The sequence below is a fragment of the Taeniopygia guttata genome, chromosome 8 (assembly GCF_048771995.1).
Source record: "Taeniopygia guttata chromosome 8, bTaeGut7.mat, whole genome shotgun sequence".
In the NCBI taxonomy this organism is placed as follows: domain Eukaryota; kingdom Metazoa; phylum Chordata; class Aves; order Passeriformes; family Estrildidae; genus Taeniopygia; species Taeniopygia guttata.
Genome location: NC_133033.1, coordinates 24,442,114 through 24,463,127, shown reverse-complemented (window position 1 = coordinate 24,463,127; position 21,014 = coordinate 24,442,114). Strand labels below are relative to the sequence as shown.

Below are 21,014 nucleotides of genomic sequence, written 5' to 3'. Positions count from 1 at the left end.
AGCAACATGAACAGAAAGAGAGATAATAATTGTTCGAATTCTTTCTCCTAACTTTTCCAGGCCAAAGTCTGAGAGAATTCTCTCTGTTCTCTCTTCGACTGAACTGAGAGCCTTCACACACATAGATGATTAAGTCACCTAGTTAAGACAGTGCATATACAAAAGATGAAGCATGGGGCTGGAATAAGCAGTTCTTAGTGAATTTTGTAGACAAATAATTTTTTCTTTTCCTTTACAAGTGCAACTTTTAATATTTATAATAATAGCTATATTTTGTATTATGATGAAGTAAAGATTGAAAAGGGGACAGTTTATCATTTTATGCTATATTTTACTTTTGATTTTCATTGAATCTTTGTGTTCCAAGACAGGGTTTTTTTCCTCTGGATCTTTTTGAAGCTATGCAAATATACTTACATGGTTTTCCTCCTCCGCCTTCCCTTCTAGCATTACTTCAGAAGCAGGTCTAGAAATCGATAGCCAGCAAGAAGAAGAATCTGTTCAAGCATCTGATGAGTCAGATCTTCCTTCAACTAGTCAGGATCCTCCTTCAAGTTCATCTGCAGGTACAGGATAATCATAATAATAGTTCATACCTTTTCATTAGGAGTGGGAATTCCTTTGTCCAGCGTTCTGGCTGGTAGCCAGGATCCACAAAATAAGATAAAACTCTTAGAATCACAGACTCATAGAATGGTTTGGGGTGGAAGGGATCGTAAAGCCCATCCAGTGCCACCCCTGCCATGAGCAGGGACACCTTCCACTTGCCCAGGTTCCAACCTGGCCTTGGGCACTTCCAGAGGCAACCACAGCTTCTCTGGACACCCTGTGCCAGGGCCTTACCACTTGGAACAATTCTTTCCCAGTATCCCATCCGACCCTGCCCTCTGGCAGTGGGAAGCCATTCCCTCTTGTCCTGGCCCTTGTCCCAAGTCCCTCTCCAGCTCTCCTGAGCCCCTTTAGTCACTGGAAGGTGCTCTAAGGTCTCCCTAGATTCTCTTAGAGCAAGATAATATTTTGATGCTTATAGATTCTTTGATACTTTGGTAAAGCATTTTTCCTTGGACCGCAGTAACTGGAGTAGGCCAAGGAAAAATAACATTTGAAGGAACAATCGTTACTGATACTTTGGTGATTTATCCTTTAGCATATTTGATGTCAGCTTTAAAATATTTTTAATTAAATTGTGAAACAACAGACACGAGCAGCACTCAGCCCAAGTCCCTGCGCCGTGTCCGGCTGCAGCCCCCGACGCTGAGGACGGGCGTGCGTGGCCGGCAGTTCAACAGACAGAGGGGTAAGTGCTGCTGGCTGCTCCCAGCCAGGCTGGCCTTGCTGGCACACAAGGAGAGAGTGGCACAGCAGCCCTGCCCTCCAGTTTGCTGTGTGACCCTAAGAGCTCCAGCTTGGGTTTAGTGTGTTAGGCTGAGCAGGTTTCGGACAGGCAGAATTCCTTCTGTAGTGGCACCTGGCTCTTATCAGTAGAGAGAATGTAAAGGGCATTAGATCTTCAAAGTTTTAAAGGAAAGTTCCAGAAGTCTGATAGCACAGCAGTTTAGAAACTTCTGGTTTTGGCATTAGAGGAATTTCCATTTGGTACATTAAGGATTCCAGTTATATCAATGTGTACTCATTGAAAAAAGCTTTATTGGAAGTATTACAGGTTTTTCAGTGTAATAGAGTTAAACATGGCAAGAAATTAGTTTTGCAACTTCTGTATTAAGAAAAAGCTTTTGATGGGTTTTTATTCTGTTTTGCATTATTTTAACATTGTAGAAGACTCAACATTAGCAGGTATTTTAAGGGGAAAACATAACAAGGTGGGGCTAGGATAGACTTTCTTCCATCTGTCACCATTTTTTTAAATAACTATAAGGAGGGACTAACTGATTTCAGATGTGGTAAGAATCCTCTGCTCCTTGGTTTGGCTCAGGATCACAAGTCACCTCCAGCCTTTTGCATGACACAGGTGACATGTACATGTGTCACCAGGCTTAGGGGCAGAGAGGGGGAACTTGAACTGTATCAGAAAGGAACCACTCCACTGCCTTGACAATTCCTTAGGGAAGGATGAAATATCACCTCTGCAATGGTTGATTAAAAGAGTAAGAAGGGTTCATACTAATGCACTTGTTTTCTTTCCCTGCACAGGTGTAACTCATGCCATGGGAGGCAGAGGAGGCCTGAACAGAGGAAACATCAGTTAAATGGAATGTAAAGGACTTCCAGCTGTGTATACAAAATGCCAGTTTGCCTGTGGTTGCTTAGTGTCATGAAGCCAGAGCTTGAAGCAGCATTTCAATACTTAGAGTTGTGTGCACATATTTCAATGTCTTTTATTAATAAAATTAGAAAAAACGTTGACATCCAAATGGCATCTTATTTTAAACTCCTCTGCTGTGCATCACTTGCTGGGACAGTTGTACCAGTCTTTGGATACAGTCTTTCCTGTGAGAGCAGTAACAGGCCGTGCTATTCTTTTGCCAATATCCAAACTGTAGTACCGATCTGAAAGGAAGAGAGGTCAGGATTAAATTCCAGAAACTACATGTAATACATGGGAAGAATTCACAAATTCAAGCCTGCATTTTACTGTCACTTAGGCCTGAATAACACTGTATCACTGTTCCATGTACATATAGGGAGCTGAGAGGCTCCAACAATAAATTTCTGTCCTCAGCTTTATTTCTCAGGTGTCCTTGGTTGCAGAAAGTTTTATGTCATTGCTAATAATTAAATCTGTCCCAAGAGCAGGAGCAGGGAAGAATGTTCTTGTATTGCTAGAACACAAAAATAGTCTTAAGAATTTGGAATTCAAACTAACAACATCCACAACAATCCTGCACTCACTACAGAAGTGGGAAGTTCATGGACCCTGAGTGTAAATGGGCCTGCAAGGCTGATTCCTCCAAGGTGAGGAGTTGGATCCCACTGACAGGGACTTTAATAGCCTGTATTTGGGTATGGCTTGTTCTTTGAGCTTCTTCGTTTTTTGAAAAATGCAGAAAATTCTGAGGAATGCTTATTTGGAATCCTGGCTGGGGGAATGAGTCTACCTAATCTAGGATCATAAATAATTTTTTTGAGCAAAGTCAAGTGGTTCATCTCCCTCATTTTTGTGTTTTGTCAGAAGCATAGTAGAATCAATTGAAAAACTTGCTCTGTTGTGATCCAAAGACTTCAGTCTATTGTTAATATAATCCTTCATTTAAGGTTTGTCCCTTTAAAAAGTTGAACTCCCTGGCAATGCATTCCCCAACTGGCTACTTTGAACTTCTGTACTTCATTGCTGCACGTTGTCCTGCAACTACTGATTTTTAATAGAAACATCTCTTGATTATAGGCAACATTTTAATTCTCAGGACTTTTTAGTAGTGCTGAAAGCAGTACCACAAGTGATAACCAGAGCTGCTTTCTTCCCCACACCTGTATGTTTTGAGGTCTATAGTGATGTGCTTTAGTTTTACTTACTGTAAGAGAAGGCGTAGTAGTCGTAGCCATCAGGCTTGTTCTGGTTGGGCACGGAGAGAGTTGAGTGGACAACTTTGGGGAGCCCTCTCCAGTACGTTGTCATTTGGATTTCCTTGCGCAGAACTCCTGCAAGCAGAAGGAACCCTGTGAGGAGCTGTGGCACTGCTGCAGCTTCCCCGGGGCTGTGTCACCTACAGCCATTAAAACCTTCCAAACACAGTGTTGTGTTAGAGGTGAAAACGTCTAAGGGAACCTTGGTGCCCACGTTACCAGAGGGGTGGGAGTTGATCCTGACGGTGCGGATGACGGTCGGCATTTGCACAGCACGCTGGAAGCGTCGCCGGATGACAACTCTGGGGACAAAGGCTGGGTATCTGATGGTGACCCGGGCTCTTCTTTGACACTTCTTGGCTGGTTCTTGTCTGTACACATACTGCTGCATGTTCCCATCTAAAACACATTTGTTTTGGTAGTTAAAAAAAAAAATCAATCCCCCCCAATAAAACACCCAACTACCATCTTGGTCAGGTATGAAAGTGTCATTATATTCCTATCACACACAGGGAATCAATAACAAATAACATTCTTGTGGTGGTAGTACAGCATTCATGTAAGATAAGGAAATTACTTTAAAATAGGAATAGATATGGAAATTTCCACACATTGTTATGAACCAGCAAGATTAAAGCCTTCCCTTCTCTAATTAACTTGAGACTAAGATAGCTTTACCACCAGATAGAACTTATTTAAATGTTTAGCCATTACAGTGCTGGATTCCTGAATTTTCACCCTTACACAGCTGGTTTAAAATGCACTGAAAGACCTCCAGGTTCTATTACAATTTCTTTTAAAGCTTCAGGCTATTTCTGAGCACCTGGAACACTGGCATCATTTGTGTTTCTGTGTTTGAAAGAAATAGGTCTTGGGTCAAGAGAAGTGGTGTTTCATTCCTGCCCAAGGCAATTCAAGCACCTTTTAATGTTCCCTGAACTTCAGGAATACAAGACATACCTCTTTTGATAAAATAAACGGATTCGGGTCTGTTGTTGTATCTTGCCACAGGGAGGGTTGCTACTATTCTCCCATTTAACCCTGCAAATCCAGTTGCAAGAGGTTTGGGGTAGCCATTATCCATAACACCATTAGTGAAGCGCCAGTACAGGGGACCCTGAGCATTTAAGGGAAAAAAAAATGAAAAGAGCTTTAGAGGAAGTTAATTCCTGGTTATTCAATTGCAAAACAAACATGAAGAATAATCCATAAATAAGCACTAGCACTTTGATAGCTACATTGTAAATCTGACTGGAATCACTCCTACATCCATTACAAATAGGATAAAATTACTACAACTTCATTAAGTACCTCCTGCAGGCTTTTAACCTTTGAGTAGGGCTAGAGAATCTTAGAAGCTAATTTTTAAAAGGAGTTACTGAAAAGGGGGTTTCCTTTCTAAATCTCTTAAATTTTCACAGATATAACAAGCAGCTTGGATTCCAGGACTGAGTGATTTATTGGGAAGTAACTGCATAACAGCCTTAATGAGGTGTGCGCATTCCATTAGCATTTTATTTCAGGTTGGGAAACATACTAGGAATAAGTTTAGGGAATCTTTTTCCCCAATATCCAGTCTGAACCTCCTCTGGTGCAACCTAAGGCCCTTTCTTCTCATCGTGTTATTGTTGCTTGGGTGCAGAGCCCGACTCTCCCCGGCTGTCCCCTCCTGTCAGGAGCTGTGCAGAGCCACAAGGTCCCCCCGAGCCTCCCCAGCTGCTCCTCACCAGCCTCGCCCCATCCTGCCGGCCCTGACCACTCCCACCTTGATGAAGAAGATCTTCCCATCGCAGTTGCACCTGGAGAAGACGGAGTCGATGGGCGAGGGGATGCCCCAGCCGTCGGTGATCCGGCGGGGGTTGGTGGTCGGCGGGGTCCGGCCGTTCAGCAGCCAGTAATAGTGACCTGGGGGAAACAGGCGTGAGGGGACAGCGAGGGGACAGCGCGTCCTGTCCTGGGGACAGTGGGGAGATAACGCAGTCCTGCTCCGCGGACGCGGCTGAGCGGCTCCGTGAGGGATCTGCGGGGCGGGCTCTGGGCTCGGGAGGGATTCGTGGAGGGTGAGGGGCACCGGGGCGAGTGAGGGAGGAAAAAGAGGAGGAAGAGCGGCGGGGCAGGTGAAGGAGGAGGAGGTGACGGTGAAGGAGGATTGGGCCCGGGAAAGGTGAGGGAGGAGGCTGGACCAGGTGAGGGAGGAGGATAGTAGGGTCTGGGAAAGGTGAGGGAGGAGGAGGAGGCTGGGAAAGGTGAGGGAGGAGGATAGTAGGGTCTGGGAAAGGTGAGGAAGGAGGATTGGGCCCGGGAAAGGTGAGGGAGGGGGATTGGGTCTGGGAAAGGTGAGGGAGGAGGAGGAGGCTGGGCAGGTAAGGGAGGAGGACTGGGGCCGGTGAAGGAGGATTGGGCCCGGGAAAGGTGAGGGAGGAGGATTGGGTCTGGGGCAGGTGAGGAAGGAGCTCCGGCGCTGTGCAGGGGCAGGAGGAGGGCTGGGAGCGGAGCCAGAGCCGGGCAGGTGGAAGAGGAACGGGGCCGTGCCGGGACAGGTGGAGGAGGAACGGGGCCGTGCCGGGGCAGGTGGAAGAGGAACGGGGCCGTGCCGGGGCAGGTGGAGGATGCTCGGAGCAGTCTCACCTCGGAAGACGGCCAGGGTGCCATTGGGCAGGGCCACCATGCCGTCCGCTGGCTTGCCGCTGCACAGGTCCTTCTCGTCGTTCTTCCCTGCAAAACACAGCCAGGTGGGTTTGTTTAAGGTTCTACAAGAACGGCCTTAGCTTCCCTCTCGGCCCTGCCGCTGGGCCAGGGATTAATTCCTCCTCGGGAACGTGCTCTCGGGAAGTTCGGCTCTGGTGCTGCGGCCCCAGCAGTGCCGAGTGAGCAGGTGTGGGTGTCTTTGCTTATTGCCACCTAAGTACCTGTAATTCAGTAAAATACCTACAAACACCTCATCTGCTACATGCTCTAGGATTTTATTGTTCTTGTAAGCTGCTTTAGTGGCTTCTCTTCCCTTGCATTATTTCTTTAAAAATAAACATTCCTTTAAATATAAAGGATTAATCTCTTTTAGACTGAAATTCAAGTATTTTGTATCTAAACTCCTTGTTTTTCCCCAAAAAATATCTTTCATTATCTGAATGAAAAATTACTCAAGAACCTGCAGGCTATGACTGATTAAAATAAAGAGAGGGCATGAAAAAGGCTGTGGTAAAAAGCAAGGCAAGAGACTTCTTGTCTTTTTTATATGACATTTTTAGTAGGTGGCTACAAAACACTAGGTTAGGTACCATGAGGGAGGGTGGATATGCAGCCTGACTTCCAGCAATTTTTTCATGGGATTTAGAAATTGATCATCTTTTTCCTTGATTTATTTGTCTGTTTGCATCTTCTACAATAGCAAACAGGAAGAGGAGAAACTTATAGCGAACAATTTTCAGAAGGACCAATTACTGAAACCAATTTAGATCATGTTCTAAACCACCTGGAGGATTAATTAACTCCACAGCTGAGAACTGAGGTTCCAATATTCAGGATACTGGCAGCTGTGGTTGTGGCTTCCCATGGGACACTGCCATGCTCCCTAGAGTTGCTGATGCTTTCGTACCTGCTGGAATGCACTTACCTTGTGTTTCTCCAGGGAACATTGGCAGGTCCCCGACTTGTATTAAAGGCTTGTTTATCTCAGGCTCTTCTTTTGCTGGCAGACTTTCAGGTTCAGTGGGGTGAGGCTCTTCTGTGGTCTCAGTGATCTCCTGGAAATGTATTGTTGGCTTGGATGTCCCATTGGACACAAGATACATTTCTTCTATTGTGTCCTTTTTATCCCTTGTTGTGGTTTCTTTGGTAACTGTAGTTACCTCTTCTTTGGCAATACCAGGGGCCTTTTCAGTGACATCACCCGTTGCTTTTTCAGGTGTGGTGCCCATTTCTTTAATGGTTGTTACCTCTTTTTTACCAGCTGTTGTCATCTCCACAATAATGCAAGTAGCACCTGGGTTCCCTTTGTCTGCTGCTGGGCCAGCCTGCTCAGTGTCTGTAGTTGTCTCTTTTGCATTTGGTGTTGCAGCATCACCAGGCTGAGGAGTTGAATCTTCTTTGATGGTTGTTACCAGCACAGTTGGATTGGGCAAGGGACCTGTGGCTGCTGTTGTTGCAGTCTTGGTGTCCGTAGAAGCTGTTTCAGCTGCTGCAGTGACAGGTTCCTTGGCCATCGGAGCTATGTTTGGAATGTCATCCATACCTTTAGGAGAATCACCTGGTTTAGCTGTTGTCACCATAGCTACAGTAACCGTTTCTTTCCCAGTTGCAGCTGTGAAAAGGTCTTTAAGCAGAGTAGTTCTGTCTTTCTTTGGTGTTGTTGTCTCCTTGTTCTCCATTGTGGTATCTGAAAGCATCGTGCCTGCCCCAAGTGTGGGGGAGTCCTTCCCAATTGTTGTGGGTGCAACATTGCCTGGAGAAGCTGTGGCTTTACTGGTAGTGGTACTGGCCTCAGGGATGGCTGGAGAGTCAGCATCTTCTGCTTTAGGGGTGGTGGGAGAGTCTGCCTTGGTTGTACTTTCTTCTGAGGTTGTTGTTTCAGGTTTAGAGGTAGTGGGAGAGTCTGCCTGGGTTGTAGGTTCTTCTGGGGTTGTCTCTTCAGCTTTGGGGGTGGTGGTAGGAGAGTCTGCCTTGGTTGTTGGCTCCTCTGGGGTTGTCTCCTCTATTTTAGGGGTTGTTGGCTCCTCTGGGGTTGTCTCTTCAGGTTTGGGAGTTGTTGCCTCCTCTGATGTCTCTTCAGGTTTTAGGGTGGTTGGAGAGTCAGCAGGGGTTGTCAATTCCTCTGGTGTTGTCTCTTTGGGTTTGGGGGTTGTTGGCTTCTCTGGTGTGGGAGTTGTCACCTCCTCTGGGGTTGTCTCTTCTGGTGGGGGGGTTGTTGGCTCCTCTGGGGTTGTCTCTTCGGGTTTGGGAGTTGTTGCCTCCTCCAAGGTTGTCTCTTCAGTTTTCAGGGTGGTGGGAGAGTCAGCCAAGGTTGTTGGCTCCTCTGGGTTTGTCTCCTCTGGTTTAGGAGTTTTTGGCTCCTCTGGTGTTGGTGTTGATGTCTCCTCTGGTGTGGGTGTTGTCACCTCCTCTGGTGTAGGCGTTGTCACCTCCTCTGGGGTTGTCTCTTCTGGTTTAGGGGTTGTCAGCTCTTCAGGGGTGGTCTCCTTTGGTGTTGCGGTTGTTGGTTCCTCTGGTGTTGGTGTTGTCGGCTCCTCTGGGGTTATCTCCTCTGGTGTTGGGGTTGTTGGCTCCTCTGGGGTTGTCTCTTCAGGAGTGGGAGTTGTTGGCTCCTCTGGGGTTGTCTCTTCAGGAGTGGGAGTTGTTGGCTCCTCTGGGGTTGTCTCTTCAGGAGTGGGAGTTGTTGGCTCCTCTGGGGTTGTCTCTTCAGGAGTGGGAGTTGTTGGCTCTTCTGGGGTTGTCTCCTCTGGTGTTGGGGTTGTTGGCTCCTCTGGGGTTGTCTCCTCTGGTGTTGGGGTTGTCTCCTCTGGTGCTGGGGTTGTTGGCTCCTCTGGGGTTGTCTCTTCAGGAGTGGGAGTTGTTGGCTCCTCTGGGGTTGTCTCTTCTGGTGTTGGGGTTGTTGGCTCCTCTGGGGTTGTCTCTTCTGGTGTTGGGGTTGTTGGCTCCTCTGGGGTTGTCTCCTCTGGTGTTGGGGTTGTTGGCTCTTCTGGGGTTGTCTCCTCTGGTGTTGGGGTTGTTGGCTCCTCTGGGGTTGTCTCCTCTGGTGTTGGGGTTGTTGGCTCCTCTGGGGTTGTCTCTTCAGGAGTGGGAGTTGTTGGCTCCTCTGGGGTTGTCTCCTCTGGTGTTGTCTCCTCTGGTGTTGGGGTTGTTGGCTCCTCTGGGGTTGTCTCTTCAGGAGTGGGAGTTGTTGGCTCCTCTGGGGTTGTTTCTTCTGGTGTTGGGGTTGTTGGCTCCTCTGGGGTTGTCTCCTCTGGTGTTGGGGTTGTTGGCTCCTCTGGGGTTGTCTCCTCTGGTGTTGGGGTTGTTGGCTCCTCTGGGGTTGTTTCTTCAGGAGTGGGAGTTGTTGGCTCCTCTGGGGTTGTCTCCTCTGGTGTTGGGGTTGTTGGCTCCTCTGGGGTTGTCTCTTCAGGAGTGGGAGTTGTTGGCTCCTCTGGGGTTGTCTCCTCTGGTGTTGGGGTTGTTGGCTCCTCTGGGGTTGTCTCCTCTGGTGTTGGGGTTGTTGGCTCCTCTGGGGTTGTCTCCTCTGGTGTTGGGGTTGTTGGCTCCTCTGGGGTTGTTTCTTCAGGAGTGGGAGTTGTTGGCTCCTCTGGGGTTGTCTCCTCTGGTGTTGGGGTTGTTGGCTCCTCTGGGGTTGTCTCTTCAGGAGTGGGAGTTGTTGGCTCCTCTGGGGTTGTTTCTTCTGGTGTTGGGGTTGTTGGCTCCTCTGGGGTTGTCTCCTCTGGTGTTGGGGTTGTTGGCTCCTCTGGGGTTGTTTCTTCAGGAGTGGGAGTTGTTGGCTCCTCTGGGGTTGTCTCCTCTGGTGTTGGGGTTGTTGGCTCCTCTGGGGTTGGAGTTGTTGGCTCCTCTGGGGTTGTCTCCTCTGGTGTTGGGGTTGTCTCCTCTGGTGTTGGGGTTGTTGGCTCCTCTGGGGTTGTCTCTTCAGGAGTAGGAGTTGTTGGCTCCTCTGGGGTTGTCTCCTCTGGTGTTGGTGTTGTTGGCTCCTCTGGGGTTGTCTCTTCAGGAGTGGGAGTTGTTGGCTCCTCTGGGGTTGTCTCCTCTGGTGTTGGGGTTGTTGGCTCCTCTGGGGTTGTCTCCTCTGGCGTTGGGGTTGTCTCCTCTGGCGTTGGGGTTGTCTCCTCTGGCGTTGGGGTTGTTGGCTCCTCTGGGGTTGTCTCTTCCGGAGTGGGAGTTGTTGGCTCCTCTGGGGTTGTCTCCTCTGGTGTTGGGGTTGTTGGCTCCTCTGGGGTTGTCTCCTCTGGTGTTGGGGTTGTCTCCTCTGGTGTTGGGGTTGTCTCCTCTGGTGTTGGGGTTGTCTCCTCTGGTGTTGGGGTTGGCTCCTCTGGTGTTGGGGTTGTTGGCTCCTCTGGGGTTGTCTCTTCAGGTGTGGGGCTGGTGGGAGGCTCGGTGTCGGTTGCTGGTTCCTCGGAGGCGTCAGGCGTTGGGTCTAGTGTTGGGAGTAAGTCAGTTGGGTCCACTTCAGTCAGTGGCTCCTCTGTGGCATCAGGGGTCACATCTTCTGGTGTATCCGGAGTAGGAGGGTCGGCTTCAGTTGCTGGTTCCTCTGTGGCCTCTGGGGTTGTCTGTGCAGGTTCTGTAGTTGGAGCAGGAGTGGTCACTTGGATTTCAGGATCTACAGAACAAATACAAATTCAGTTCAGCTTTTGGAACTGCATTGCAGAGAGGTATTGCCTATAAATGTATTACACCCATTAGCTATAGGTGCTTCCTTTGGAATACCAAGACCTTTTTTAACACCCAAACTAACCTGGATCTGGTAAAATGGGAGTTCCTTTTGTCTGCATGGGACTTTTCAGAAGCTCAGCTCATTTTTTGGTGATCCCTTTTGGCCAACCTGGCACTGGTCCAGGTTCAGGGTTTAGTTTGGTGCTTGTAGGTGCAGCTGCCTGGTGTTTCCTACTGCTTTCATAGAAAGGAAGCCCCTTTATAAAAATAGTATTTATAATAGAACACTTCCCTTCTCAGTCTGTCATTTTGATTTTTAATACTGCCCTACATTGTAACTTAGTCTGCCCCAACAACCTGGAATTTGCAGAGTGAGGTAGGGAAGCAGGAGGAAAATAATTCCTGAACACAGAGCCCTGACTGCATCTCCTGCTGTATCTTTGTTCCTTGGGTTGTTTTCCTAATTGTGATGTATGAATTTAAGGCTCTCTTTGCTTCTATTTATAGTTACATTGATAGGAGTCAAACTGTTATTCAGCAAGAACAGTAAATGCTCCTGCATTTCAATCTTGCCCTAAGTATTGTCTCTCTAAGATTGTGCAGATTAGTTCTGTTTTCACAAATGTGTGTTTAGTATGAGCAGAGTTTTTTGGGGTTTTTTTTTGGTTTTGGTTGTGGTTTTTTTGGTTTGTTGTTTTTTTGTTCTTTTTTTTTTTTTTTTCTTGTAATAGGAAATTAGAACAGCAGAAAATAAGTACTCCAAATCTAAAACAAATTTCAATTGTGTTTCAAGTTCAAACTGGTCTCCCGAGTTATCACTTCAAATGCTGGAACACAGTACCAAAGAACACAGGAAAGCAGCATATTTTCCAGTCAGAATAAATAAATAAATGTGTTGTCTGAAGCAGCATAAGGCCTGGCTTGATTGAAGCTAGAAGAATCTGCTAGGATATTTTCCTGTGGTGCCAGTTCATCACTGTCCCACCCTTCCTGTTCCAGCCATGGACGCTGTCCAAGACTGACAATGGTCTGTACCCTGTTTTTGGAGGAAGTGTGTGAAAATCCAATAGAGACACAGGCAACATCACCACCCTGCACCATCTGTGCTGGGTGAACTCTCCAAAGTCCTGAGGGCTCAGTGAGGTAATCAGTTTATACACCAAGTGCATCCAAGCTTGGTAAATGTCTGGTAATGTCTAGAATCAACTTTCTATTTCCAGAGCAGGAAAATGGTCTTTATTTTTCATTCAGGTAACACCCATCCTGGTGCATCCATATATTGCCTACCTTCCACAGCTTCCTCTGGCGACTCTTCCTCATCAGTGGAGGACCTTTTAGATGTTGATTTGTTTTCTGGAGGAGTCTCTGGGGTTGGCTTTTCTGTGTGTGCTGAAAGACAAAAGTGCTCCCATTAACAGATTATTTTATCTTTATAGTTGCTTGGCGTCAACTGTATAAGAGTGATTACAAAATTTCAGTGACCATCTTCCATTTAAAACTAAGTAATTTACAGGATTCTTTACACAATTATCTGTGTGAAAAAGAGCAAAAATACCCTTTTGATCCTGAAGTGTTTCATCACAGATGGGAGCAATATTTTTCTCAGAAGTTTGAGGTGAGGCATTATTAGCTAATAGCAATTTTGAGGTGGGAAAAGAGATGAATTCTGAGTAGAGCTCTATGTTCTGAAAATTTATCTTTTTTGTTTTCCACTACAGATGACTTTTCACTACTTGACTTTCACTACAGACAACTAACTCTAATGGAAATAGGAGAACTGTCACATTAGCCAAGAGTTTATTTTGATAGTCCAATTGAAGTTCTTCAGATGTGATAATTCTTCACAAATGATTGTTTTGGAGACACATTTTAAAATAAATGGTTTCCTTGAAGAAGACAGGAGCTACAAAGCAGACATGGGCCAAGGAAACAACATGGGTATTAAGCTAACTTATAGTAGGCTGAGTTTTAGGAGAAATAGGTTGTGTTAAGATTTTTCAGCTCTGAAGAGTGGATGGAATTTCAGTTGCATCCAGTAAGAGCCAGATAACATTTTATAATTAATTGTTGGCCAAATTGTACAATTGGAAATGAGCTACTGGCATATCCTTTTATAGCCTTGTAGAAGGAACTTGTTAGTTGTGAAGGAAATGTGATGGAGCTCAGGGAACTGGCCAAATTATTTTGATCCAGCCAAAGGAGCTGGTAACTGCCAGAGGTGTGTGTAATCAGCTTTTTACAAAAGGAATAGGATTTTTGTCTCCAAGGGGTGACCATGGTGTCAAAAGATTTACTTTCACAGTGAGCTAGTGCTCAAAGCCAGGAAGGCTGGGTATTGCAATATATCCTGAAACATTTATTGAGGAGGAGAGAGAAATTGTTGTTGTTAAAGCTGAATGGCTCCTTTAAAAGCCAATTGTTTGGAAGGGGAACATTTGGTTATATGTGTACATGTATTCAGGGATTAAAGAGCCTCTGGAGAACAGGAAAGATAACCGTGAGCTCTGGATATGCATTGTACACTTGGCTTTACTGTACAGAAAAAATTGTTCAGAGGATGATGAAACAACAAATTTATTCCAAGAAGTTTAACAGATTTCTTAGTTATTCACACATAGTATAAATAGTAAAATACTGAGTACAGTGGTTTGGGGATTTCTGCTGGATTTTTTGACAACAATTGATAGCAAAGCTTAGTACAATACAGAAGAAATTCTTTAAGAACTGTGGATTAATTCTTCATTATATTTTAACTGAAGAAGTGAAATGGTTTAACAGTGTTTTGTGAGTGTTTGGGTGTGATAAACTCAGCAGAAATAGGGAAATATTAAGCAGCCTCATAAGCAGCAAATTCACCTCAATATGTTTCCAAGACACTTCTCTAGACATTCAGTCAAAAATGCTGAGTAAAGACTCTATTTCATTCTAAATTACTGTGCAATTGTGTGGCAAAGCCAAGCCACTATCCCAGCACTTGGGGACCACTTGGGTGAAGAGAACCAAAGGATAATTGTGACTTATATTGTGTGTCACACTGCAGGCTTTGGGAATTGGCTGCCTTGGAGGTGGGCTGCTCTGTGGATGCAGCAACCCCATGCCAAGCCACATTTGTCAAGTGTGTTGACAGAAATTAATTTAGGTCTGTAGGTACCAGAAAGTTTAAGGACATGATGAAATTAAACATATTCTGTTTTTGTTTTTTAGAGCTCATTTGCTGGTGTCCTTAAAGCTACATGAGGGCAGGACTGCACATCCAGATCTGTGCCTTTATGCTCAGCTGAAACCCCACCAGGCTCTGCAGAAAAGGACAGAACAAAATAAGTGACTGTAAGTCAGTTTGATTCTGCCCTGGACTGAACTTGCAGCCTAAAGGTAAAATATGTGTTATCTTAAATTTTTCTTGCTACACTGCGAACATGTAACATCCAGTTCCTCCCTCCTGCCCCATGGGATGGGTTTCTGTGTTGGGCTGCTCTCCCCACATTGGATTTGAGACGGGGAGAATCTAGGATGTCCATTTCTAATATGCTGCCAGTGACTGTGCAGCCAAGCAAGTGGTCTGGAGGTCCAGGTAGTGCTATCCCAAGGCACGGAGTAGCCATTCCCCACTTTTGGATGGGTGGGGATTTTTACTGCAATTCATTTATTCATCTCCCCAATGGAAAAGGCCCTGGGGGTGCTAGTGACAGTGGCTAAATGTGAGCCAGGTGGACTGGGGGTCAGTGGCCCCTGGGCTGTGCCAGCCCTGGTGTGGCACAGGCCCAGGGCAGTGGCTGTGCCCTGTGCCGGCCCTGCTGAGGGACCTCGAGTGCTGCTCCAGTTCTGGGGCCTCATGGCCAGACAGACCTGGAGGGGCTGGAGCGTGTCCAGGGCAGGGGCTGGAGCACCAGGAGGGGCTGAGGGAGCTGGGAAGGGGCTCAGCCTGGAGAAAAGGAGGCTTGGGGGGACCTTGTGGCTCTGCACAGGATGGGACAGGCAGGGTGTTGGGCTCTGCTCTCAGGAACATGGGATAGGACTGGAGGAAATGACCCCTAGGAGCACCAGGAGAGGTTTAGGTTACCAGACTGCCCAGGGCAGAGATGGCACCCCCATCCCTGGAGGGATTTAAAAGCTGTGTGAATGTGGCACTTGGGACATGTTTTAGTGATGGCCTTGGCAGTGCTGGGGGAATGGTTGGATACGATGATCTCAAAGATCTTTTCCAAACAAAACTGTTCTGATTCCCCAGCTTCTCTCATTGAACTCTGTTACTGATTTGCAGACCTTATCTTTACACGTGGTATTCTGAGTAAGGGCTCTGGCAGTTAGAGCATGGCTAGTTCCAAAAGAGCCTAATGTAAAATACAACTTTAACCTCAGAATTCACATCTTGATGATGGCTTCCCAGATATCTACCTGTATGTTTCCATATAATGTTCATGCTTGAGAAATTGGCCAATTAGTTTGTGAAATTAGGTTTTGTTATTTTTGTTCTGTTTTGTTTTGTTTGTTCTGTTTTTCAGTTGTTACCAAAGCACACGCTGTCTGTTTAAATACATCTTTGAGAAACAGCGATGGAGAAATGTCTTACCCTCTTTGCAGTGCTCGGCGTAGTCTGGGCAGCATTTTCCGTACCGCTCGCAGTCGGCATCGCAGTCGCACTCCCTTCCCCTCTCGAAGGCTTCGAAGCAGCGTCCTGCGCAGGAGGCGGCTGTGGAGGCAGAGCAGCGCAGTCAGGCTTTGGGCCAGCTCATGTGCAACGCTGGGACCTCTCTACAGTGAAGTCGTTGGCTTGAGCTGGTGCCAAGAACAGCTCCATAAAATCAGGCACTTATCCTGGTCCGATCCAGGATTTGTCTGCAATGTGGGGTTTGGATCAGGCAGTGCCACCAGAAGGGCGCTGTGCCATGGCAGTGACCACTGGATTGACAGTGCAATAAAACGTGACTGCCGCGTTCACTTTAGCCAGGTCCCACCGTAGGAGGGTTCCACTTCCCCAACCACAGGGCGGTGATCTCAACAGTGATATTTAAATTCTAAGCTGGGTTTGCCAGAAGGTGTTCACCAAGGTACCCCTCTGCAATAAGAATGATGTGTCTACCAAAGCTTTTCTGAAAAATAATTGGCCTTTTGCTCACAACCAATTAGGAGTGTACCTGGTGTGTCCAGGCAAAAACTGCAACCTAATTGTGTGAACAGGTTAACCAAGTTACCTCAAGAGACCACTTTGGAACTGTTTAATACAGTTCTTAAAGTATTAGTACTAAAGGACTATATACCATGTTTTGACATGATTAATAACCGCAAGATTTTAATATTTCATGTTTGGTTAACTTCTGAAACTTCACTGACTAAACTGCTATTTCATATCAAATAATGACCATTTTGTTTAGAAAGAGTCTGCAGAGCAATTAAGATTCAAAAAAAGCATTTTCTCTACGTATGTCTCTATTGAAGTAATTGTCTCTGTGGCACACAAGGCATAGAATCATGTTTTACAGTTAAATCACTATCTAGAAAAATTAGGATTACTGTATAGGCAGTTTCTGAACATCTTTGTATTAGTGTAGTTTTGGATTAAGTGTCAATGTCAGTGGATCCATCCCACATGAACAGGTGAGAATTATTTTTATTATCTTAGGGAAATTTTTATGCATAGATAATGTCTGGAATTTCTGTCTTTTAGTCAGTGTAGATTCCACACTAACTGGTTCTGAGAAGTATTTGTTAATCCTGTAATCCTACTGGAACCACGGTGTAGTGTAACAAACTACTGTTACCCAAATCACTGACATTTCTACACTGGTGATTCCTAAGAAAATGCTTTTAATGCTCAGTCAAGCAATTTGAAAAACCTGATTTTATTTACATTATCCAGTTTTGCCTATAAATAAAGCATAAAACAATACTACTCTAACCACCTTTTCCAGCAGCCTCTGGACATGGTTCTGATCCAAAGTCAATTTCTGTCCAGGACACCCTGGCTTTGGATTAGATCCCACAGCATCCACACTTCTTAAATTTGAGTTGGAATATGTCATAATTTCTTTCTGCAAAACCCTGAATTTGCTTTTACCACTTTTTTTTTTTTCTTTGTATAAGAGACATATACATACTGTACAAATGCACTAAGGAGTAGAAAACAAACAGTAAACTGTTTTTGCCCATCTTGCCTAGTTCTGCTTTTGTAAAAGGCAAAATTCTTTGCTTGGAAATAACCTGTGGATACACAATTTTCTTTGGATTGCAAGAGGTTATCCTGAATATTTGAGGAGAACAACAATACATGTATGAGAGGGAACAAGGACACAGCAAACCAACAGACATTTAAGCATTCAGAGAGGAGACACTGGTGTGGTAGGGAGCTGGGAGGGGAATTTTGAGGAGAAGAACTGGCTATGTTTGGGAACTTACCCACTGTGCAGACTTTCCTGAAGTCAGGGCAGCACTCCATGTAGTGGTGACAGTTAAAATCACACTGGCAGTCATGCTCTCTAGAATACCCTGCCCCACATCTCCCTGTACAGCTCGATACATCTAAAATCACACAACACTGGTGTAAGCGTTGCCCAGCCACAACAGTCCTTAAGGAAATGCTGAATGGAAAAGGACTAAAGTTTCTCTCTTTTTCCCCACAGAATGTGGTTTCTTCACTCAATACTGCAAAAGCTGAGGGCGTGGTGTGACCCCTCCTGAAGGTGTGGAAAGCAGAGGTTTGCTCTGAGCCAGCCTGAGGACCAGCAGCAGCATTGTGTTCAGGTTAGAAAGATCTTCCACTGAGCCAACTTACTCATTTTTTCTGAAAACTCTTGAGGGTTGTTTCTGTAGTATGATCACAGGCTTCCAAACTAACCCCTTAGAGAGTATATCAGCTTTGCTGATTTATTCTCCAATTTGATTCACCCTCTGTATGATAATAGGTGTGTATCTGCACACCCATACCTGACAGACCCCCTAGGTGTCTGATTTTTACTGTTGGTAATGCTGTTCCTAATAACCCATCTAATCAGGTTAGCTTGCAAACTGGAGAGCACTGTCATAATAAATATAGGTCCCTGAAGCCATTTTTATTGGAAGTTTCAAAATCTGCCTACTCCCTACATTATATTTTTTCCCTGATGTCAGGGAAGAATTTGGTATCAGCTCTAAGGTTAAGAATGGTTGGGATCTAGCCTTGTAACTGCTATGAAGTACATTTTGTTAATTAGAAGATTATGTACTAGCAGACTAACAGAAAAGCTCATCCCATAGTGGCTTTACTGCCAGACTGCTGGGAAATGCTGGATAACAGGAAATGGTGCAAATAACAGGTGGCAAAACAAGACATGTGGAGGTGTCTTGCTTTAACCTGTGAGCATTCCAGCTCAGCAGTGCCTTGCTACCTTCTGCTGCCAAACCAGATATTCACCCTGCAACCCTCTCCTTCCTCTGTGAAATCTCTGCTAACACAACCAGCTAACAGCTTCTTCTGGAAATGAAACATGCAGGACCACAAGTGAAGCGTCCCTAAATACAAACAAAGAAGCTGAACAATCAGCAAGCCCAAACAGATAATCAGCTGAAACACTGAGGAACAACAAGGAAATAACATGTAACACAACACAACACCAAAGACAATTTCTAACAGAACACACTCCACGTGTGTGTGTCTGAAGGAATAGCATGGGATAACAAATATTATATCTATTGTATATACTGTGATTTTCAGCCAGTACTTGTAATGCTTGTTACCACTTTGCCAAAAATAGAAAAGTGGAACCAAGGGATAACTGGAGACATTAATAGACTTGAGTTACTGGGGTATTAATACAGCAGTTGAAAAGACAAAATGGACATCTTCCTTAATGGATATATGCCCAATATATTGAACCTTTCTTCCTTTATGGAAAGAAAATAAGTCCAATAGTTATATGGTTAATATGTAGTAGTTCAATAGTTGCACTTCTTCATTCATTCATTTCTTTTAAGTTTATGACTTGTAAGTTACAGAGTTACTTGTAAGGAAAATGCCTGAATGGTCATGGTTGCTGTTGGCAAAAGTCTTGATTTTTGCTGAAACTGGTGGAAAGGTATGAGCTATCAAGGGGTCAGTGTAAGGTCACATCTGGCATGAGGCACGCCCTGAGGAGCTGCTCAGATACCTGACATTGTGCCTTTTGCAATCAAGTAGTAATAAATCATTTTCTACCAGCAATACCCAGTGGTATTATCCCCCTGAAAATTTGAGAGCTGTCAGAGAGCTGCAACAGCACAGGATTTGCCAGGCGGCATGTTCTGCTTCACCATAACAGTGTTACTTTAGCAAGGAATCAGTTATAGAGCTTGGAGTATCATTAGACAAATAATTCCCCAAATTTGCCTCAGTGGGGTAAAAATGGTGAATTTAATGGGAAAGCACTTAGCAAGGTAGAGATGTTCCTTTCCCTGAGCTTATTGAATACTTCTAGCCAACCTTTGTAAATATTGTCATGTTAGATTCTTTCTAAATCAAACTGCAAATCACTAGGGCTCAATACATCACTATGAGGGCAAGAGGCTCTGTAGGCTGTCTAAAGAAAAAGTTATAGGTTCATACACATTTTGCATTACATTTATATTTTTATGTTATTCCTCAAAAAAAGAGGATCATGCTACACTGAAATTTATTTATGAAAATATTCAATGATGATAAAACTGAATCATATTTTCTGTGTGAATAAAGTTCTAGAACTTAGTATTTTTATGAAGGTGCATTTGAAATATTCTAAATGTGTGTCGGGCACACACTCCTAGACACCCTCCCTTCAGCTTTGTATGTTACAGTACCTTGAGAAGACACTTCTGGAATCAAGGACAGTGAAAGGACCATCAGGGATAAGCAAAGTATGTTCCATGTAATCATAACTTTCAGGTACGACATCATTCCTAAAAAGAAATAATTTCACATCACTATCTGCGATTCAGTTAATTCATAATTTTAAAAATGCAGTGCATATCTTTGTTTATAAGACTAGTTTGATAAAAACATAAAATTAATAATAAAATTGTTCAAGGAAAAATTGCTAATTTAGAATTACTTCATAAATTCCTTCTTGGTTATTAGTCAATTAGCTATTAAATTCTGTAGTAAGACTATAGAAATTCATTATTAACAAGTAATAGAAATAAATTTTTGCAGAATTCTATTACATGAAGTCTACAGTCACAGTTGTCTTAGAATATGGGTACGCTTCAGCACAACAACGTTTAAAGTTATAATACTGATAAATGAAAATCTATAATAAAACCAAGTACTGACAGAACATTAGTTATTCAGCAACATAATTTTATAAACAATTTCCTAACACTGAAATATGTCAAATGGAAACATAGGCTAAAAGTAAATCTTTTTTCAAAAGGAAAACTTTGGATTTTCTGTCCCAGTTCCTTGTTCTCCTACTGAAGAAGAGCTCTGGGCAGAGACAGGTGTAGCACTTACCTAGCAGAGAGTGTGTCTGCTCCTAGGGCTGTTCCAGAGCCCTTATATATTGCTTTGGAACTGTGCTGGGGTCAGGTAATTAGGCAGCTTGTTAAACACACCACCAATGACAGCTCATGACAGCAAACTTTCCACAGGGCTTGGAAGAGGGCCCAGATGACTAGACTAACACAACATCTGGAAAATACTCCCATTAAGAAAAACGATTACAGAAATACTAAATAGGGACCTACTAGTCAAAACACATTTTGATTACTGAGAGAGATGAACAAATTGTCCTCAATGCAGCTGGAAGGCATTAAAGAGTATTGCAGAGCAATAAAAAATCATCACAGGCAAATGCTGAGTGTATTTTCTCTCCTGTCAAATGGAGCTTAGGTGACAGTAGCCTGAAATTATGCAGTTTTATCTGCTACTGATGGTGTATCTTCTCCAAAAAGTTGTGAGAGCTAATTCATACAGACATAAGTAATTCACCACTTGCTCTGAGTATTTTGTACTCTCCCCTGAACAAATGGAAATGCTGCCAAGGCATTGGCTAGAAATCAAAGAATTGAGTCAAATCTCAAAGTTATTGAACATATGATATGCAAGACATCAAAAATGAATGAAAGAGGCCTTAATTGTTTTAATGGTCTTTGTGTTCACTGGTTCCAGACTCAGGATAGTGGAAATGGTCATTTGTAGCTCTCAGAGACAGAGGAGG

At 44.5% G+C, this 21,014-nt stretch overlaps 2 protein-coding genes across 5 annotated transcripts in view; one reads left to right on the top strand and one right to left on the bottom strand.

The window, feature by feature from the left end:
- The window catches only part of TPR (translocated promoter region, nuclear basket protein), a 33,557-nt gene extending 31,185 nt beyond the window's left edge, over positions 1-2,372 (top strand). For all 4 annotated transcript variants that reach the window (XM_030279471.4, XM_030279473.4, XM_030279472.4 and 1 more), the window contains exons 49-51: positions 448-566; positions 1,199-1,297; positions 2,152-2,372. In XM_030279471.4, coding sequence (XP_030135331.4) covers positions 448-566; positions 1,199-1,297; positions 2,152-2,207 — 274 coding nt within the window. In that variant the 3' untranslated portion in view covers positions 2,208-2,372. The remainder of the gene's footprint in view (positions 1-447; positions 567-1,198; positions 1,298-2,151) is intronic.
- PRG4 (proteoglycan 4) lies at positions 1,628-19,902 on the bottom strand. Its single transcript, XM_072932481.1, has 10 exons — positions 19,657-19,902; positions 15,443-15,562; positions 12,160-12,261; positions 7,136-10,819; positions 6,151-6,237; positions 5,288-5,427; positions 4,483-4,639; positions 3,742-3,921; positions 3,472-3,597; positions 1,628-2,508 (listed from the first exon to the last, which is right to left on the bottom strand). The coding sequence occupies exons 1-10, from the start codon at positions 19,751-19,753 to the stop codon at positions 2,405-2,407; spliced, it is 4,797 nt and encodes a 1,598-aa protein (XP_072788582.1). The 5' UTR covers positions 19,754-19,902; the 3' UTR covers positions 1,628-2,404.
- Between the last annotated feature and the right edge of the window lie 1,112 nt (positions 19,903-21,014).

Excerpts from the sequence above, each read along its gene's own strand:
- PRG4 (XM_072932481.1), bottom strand. The coding sequence starts at position 19,753 with ATGATGTCGTACCTGAAAGTTATGATTACATGGAACATACTTTGCTTA. Across the intron at positions 5,428-6,150 it reads CACCCTGGCCGTCTTCCGAG|GTCACTATTACTGGCTGCTG; the intron begins GTGAGACTGCTC and ends TGTTTCCCCCAG. Across the intron at positions 3,922-4,482 it reads CGTTTATTTTATCAAAAGAG|ATGGGAACATGCAGCAGTAT; the intron begins GTATGTCTTGTA and ends AATGTGTTTTAG.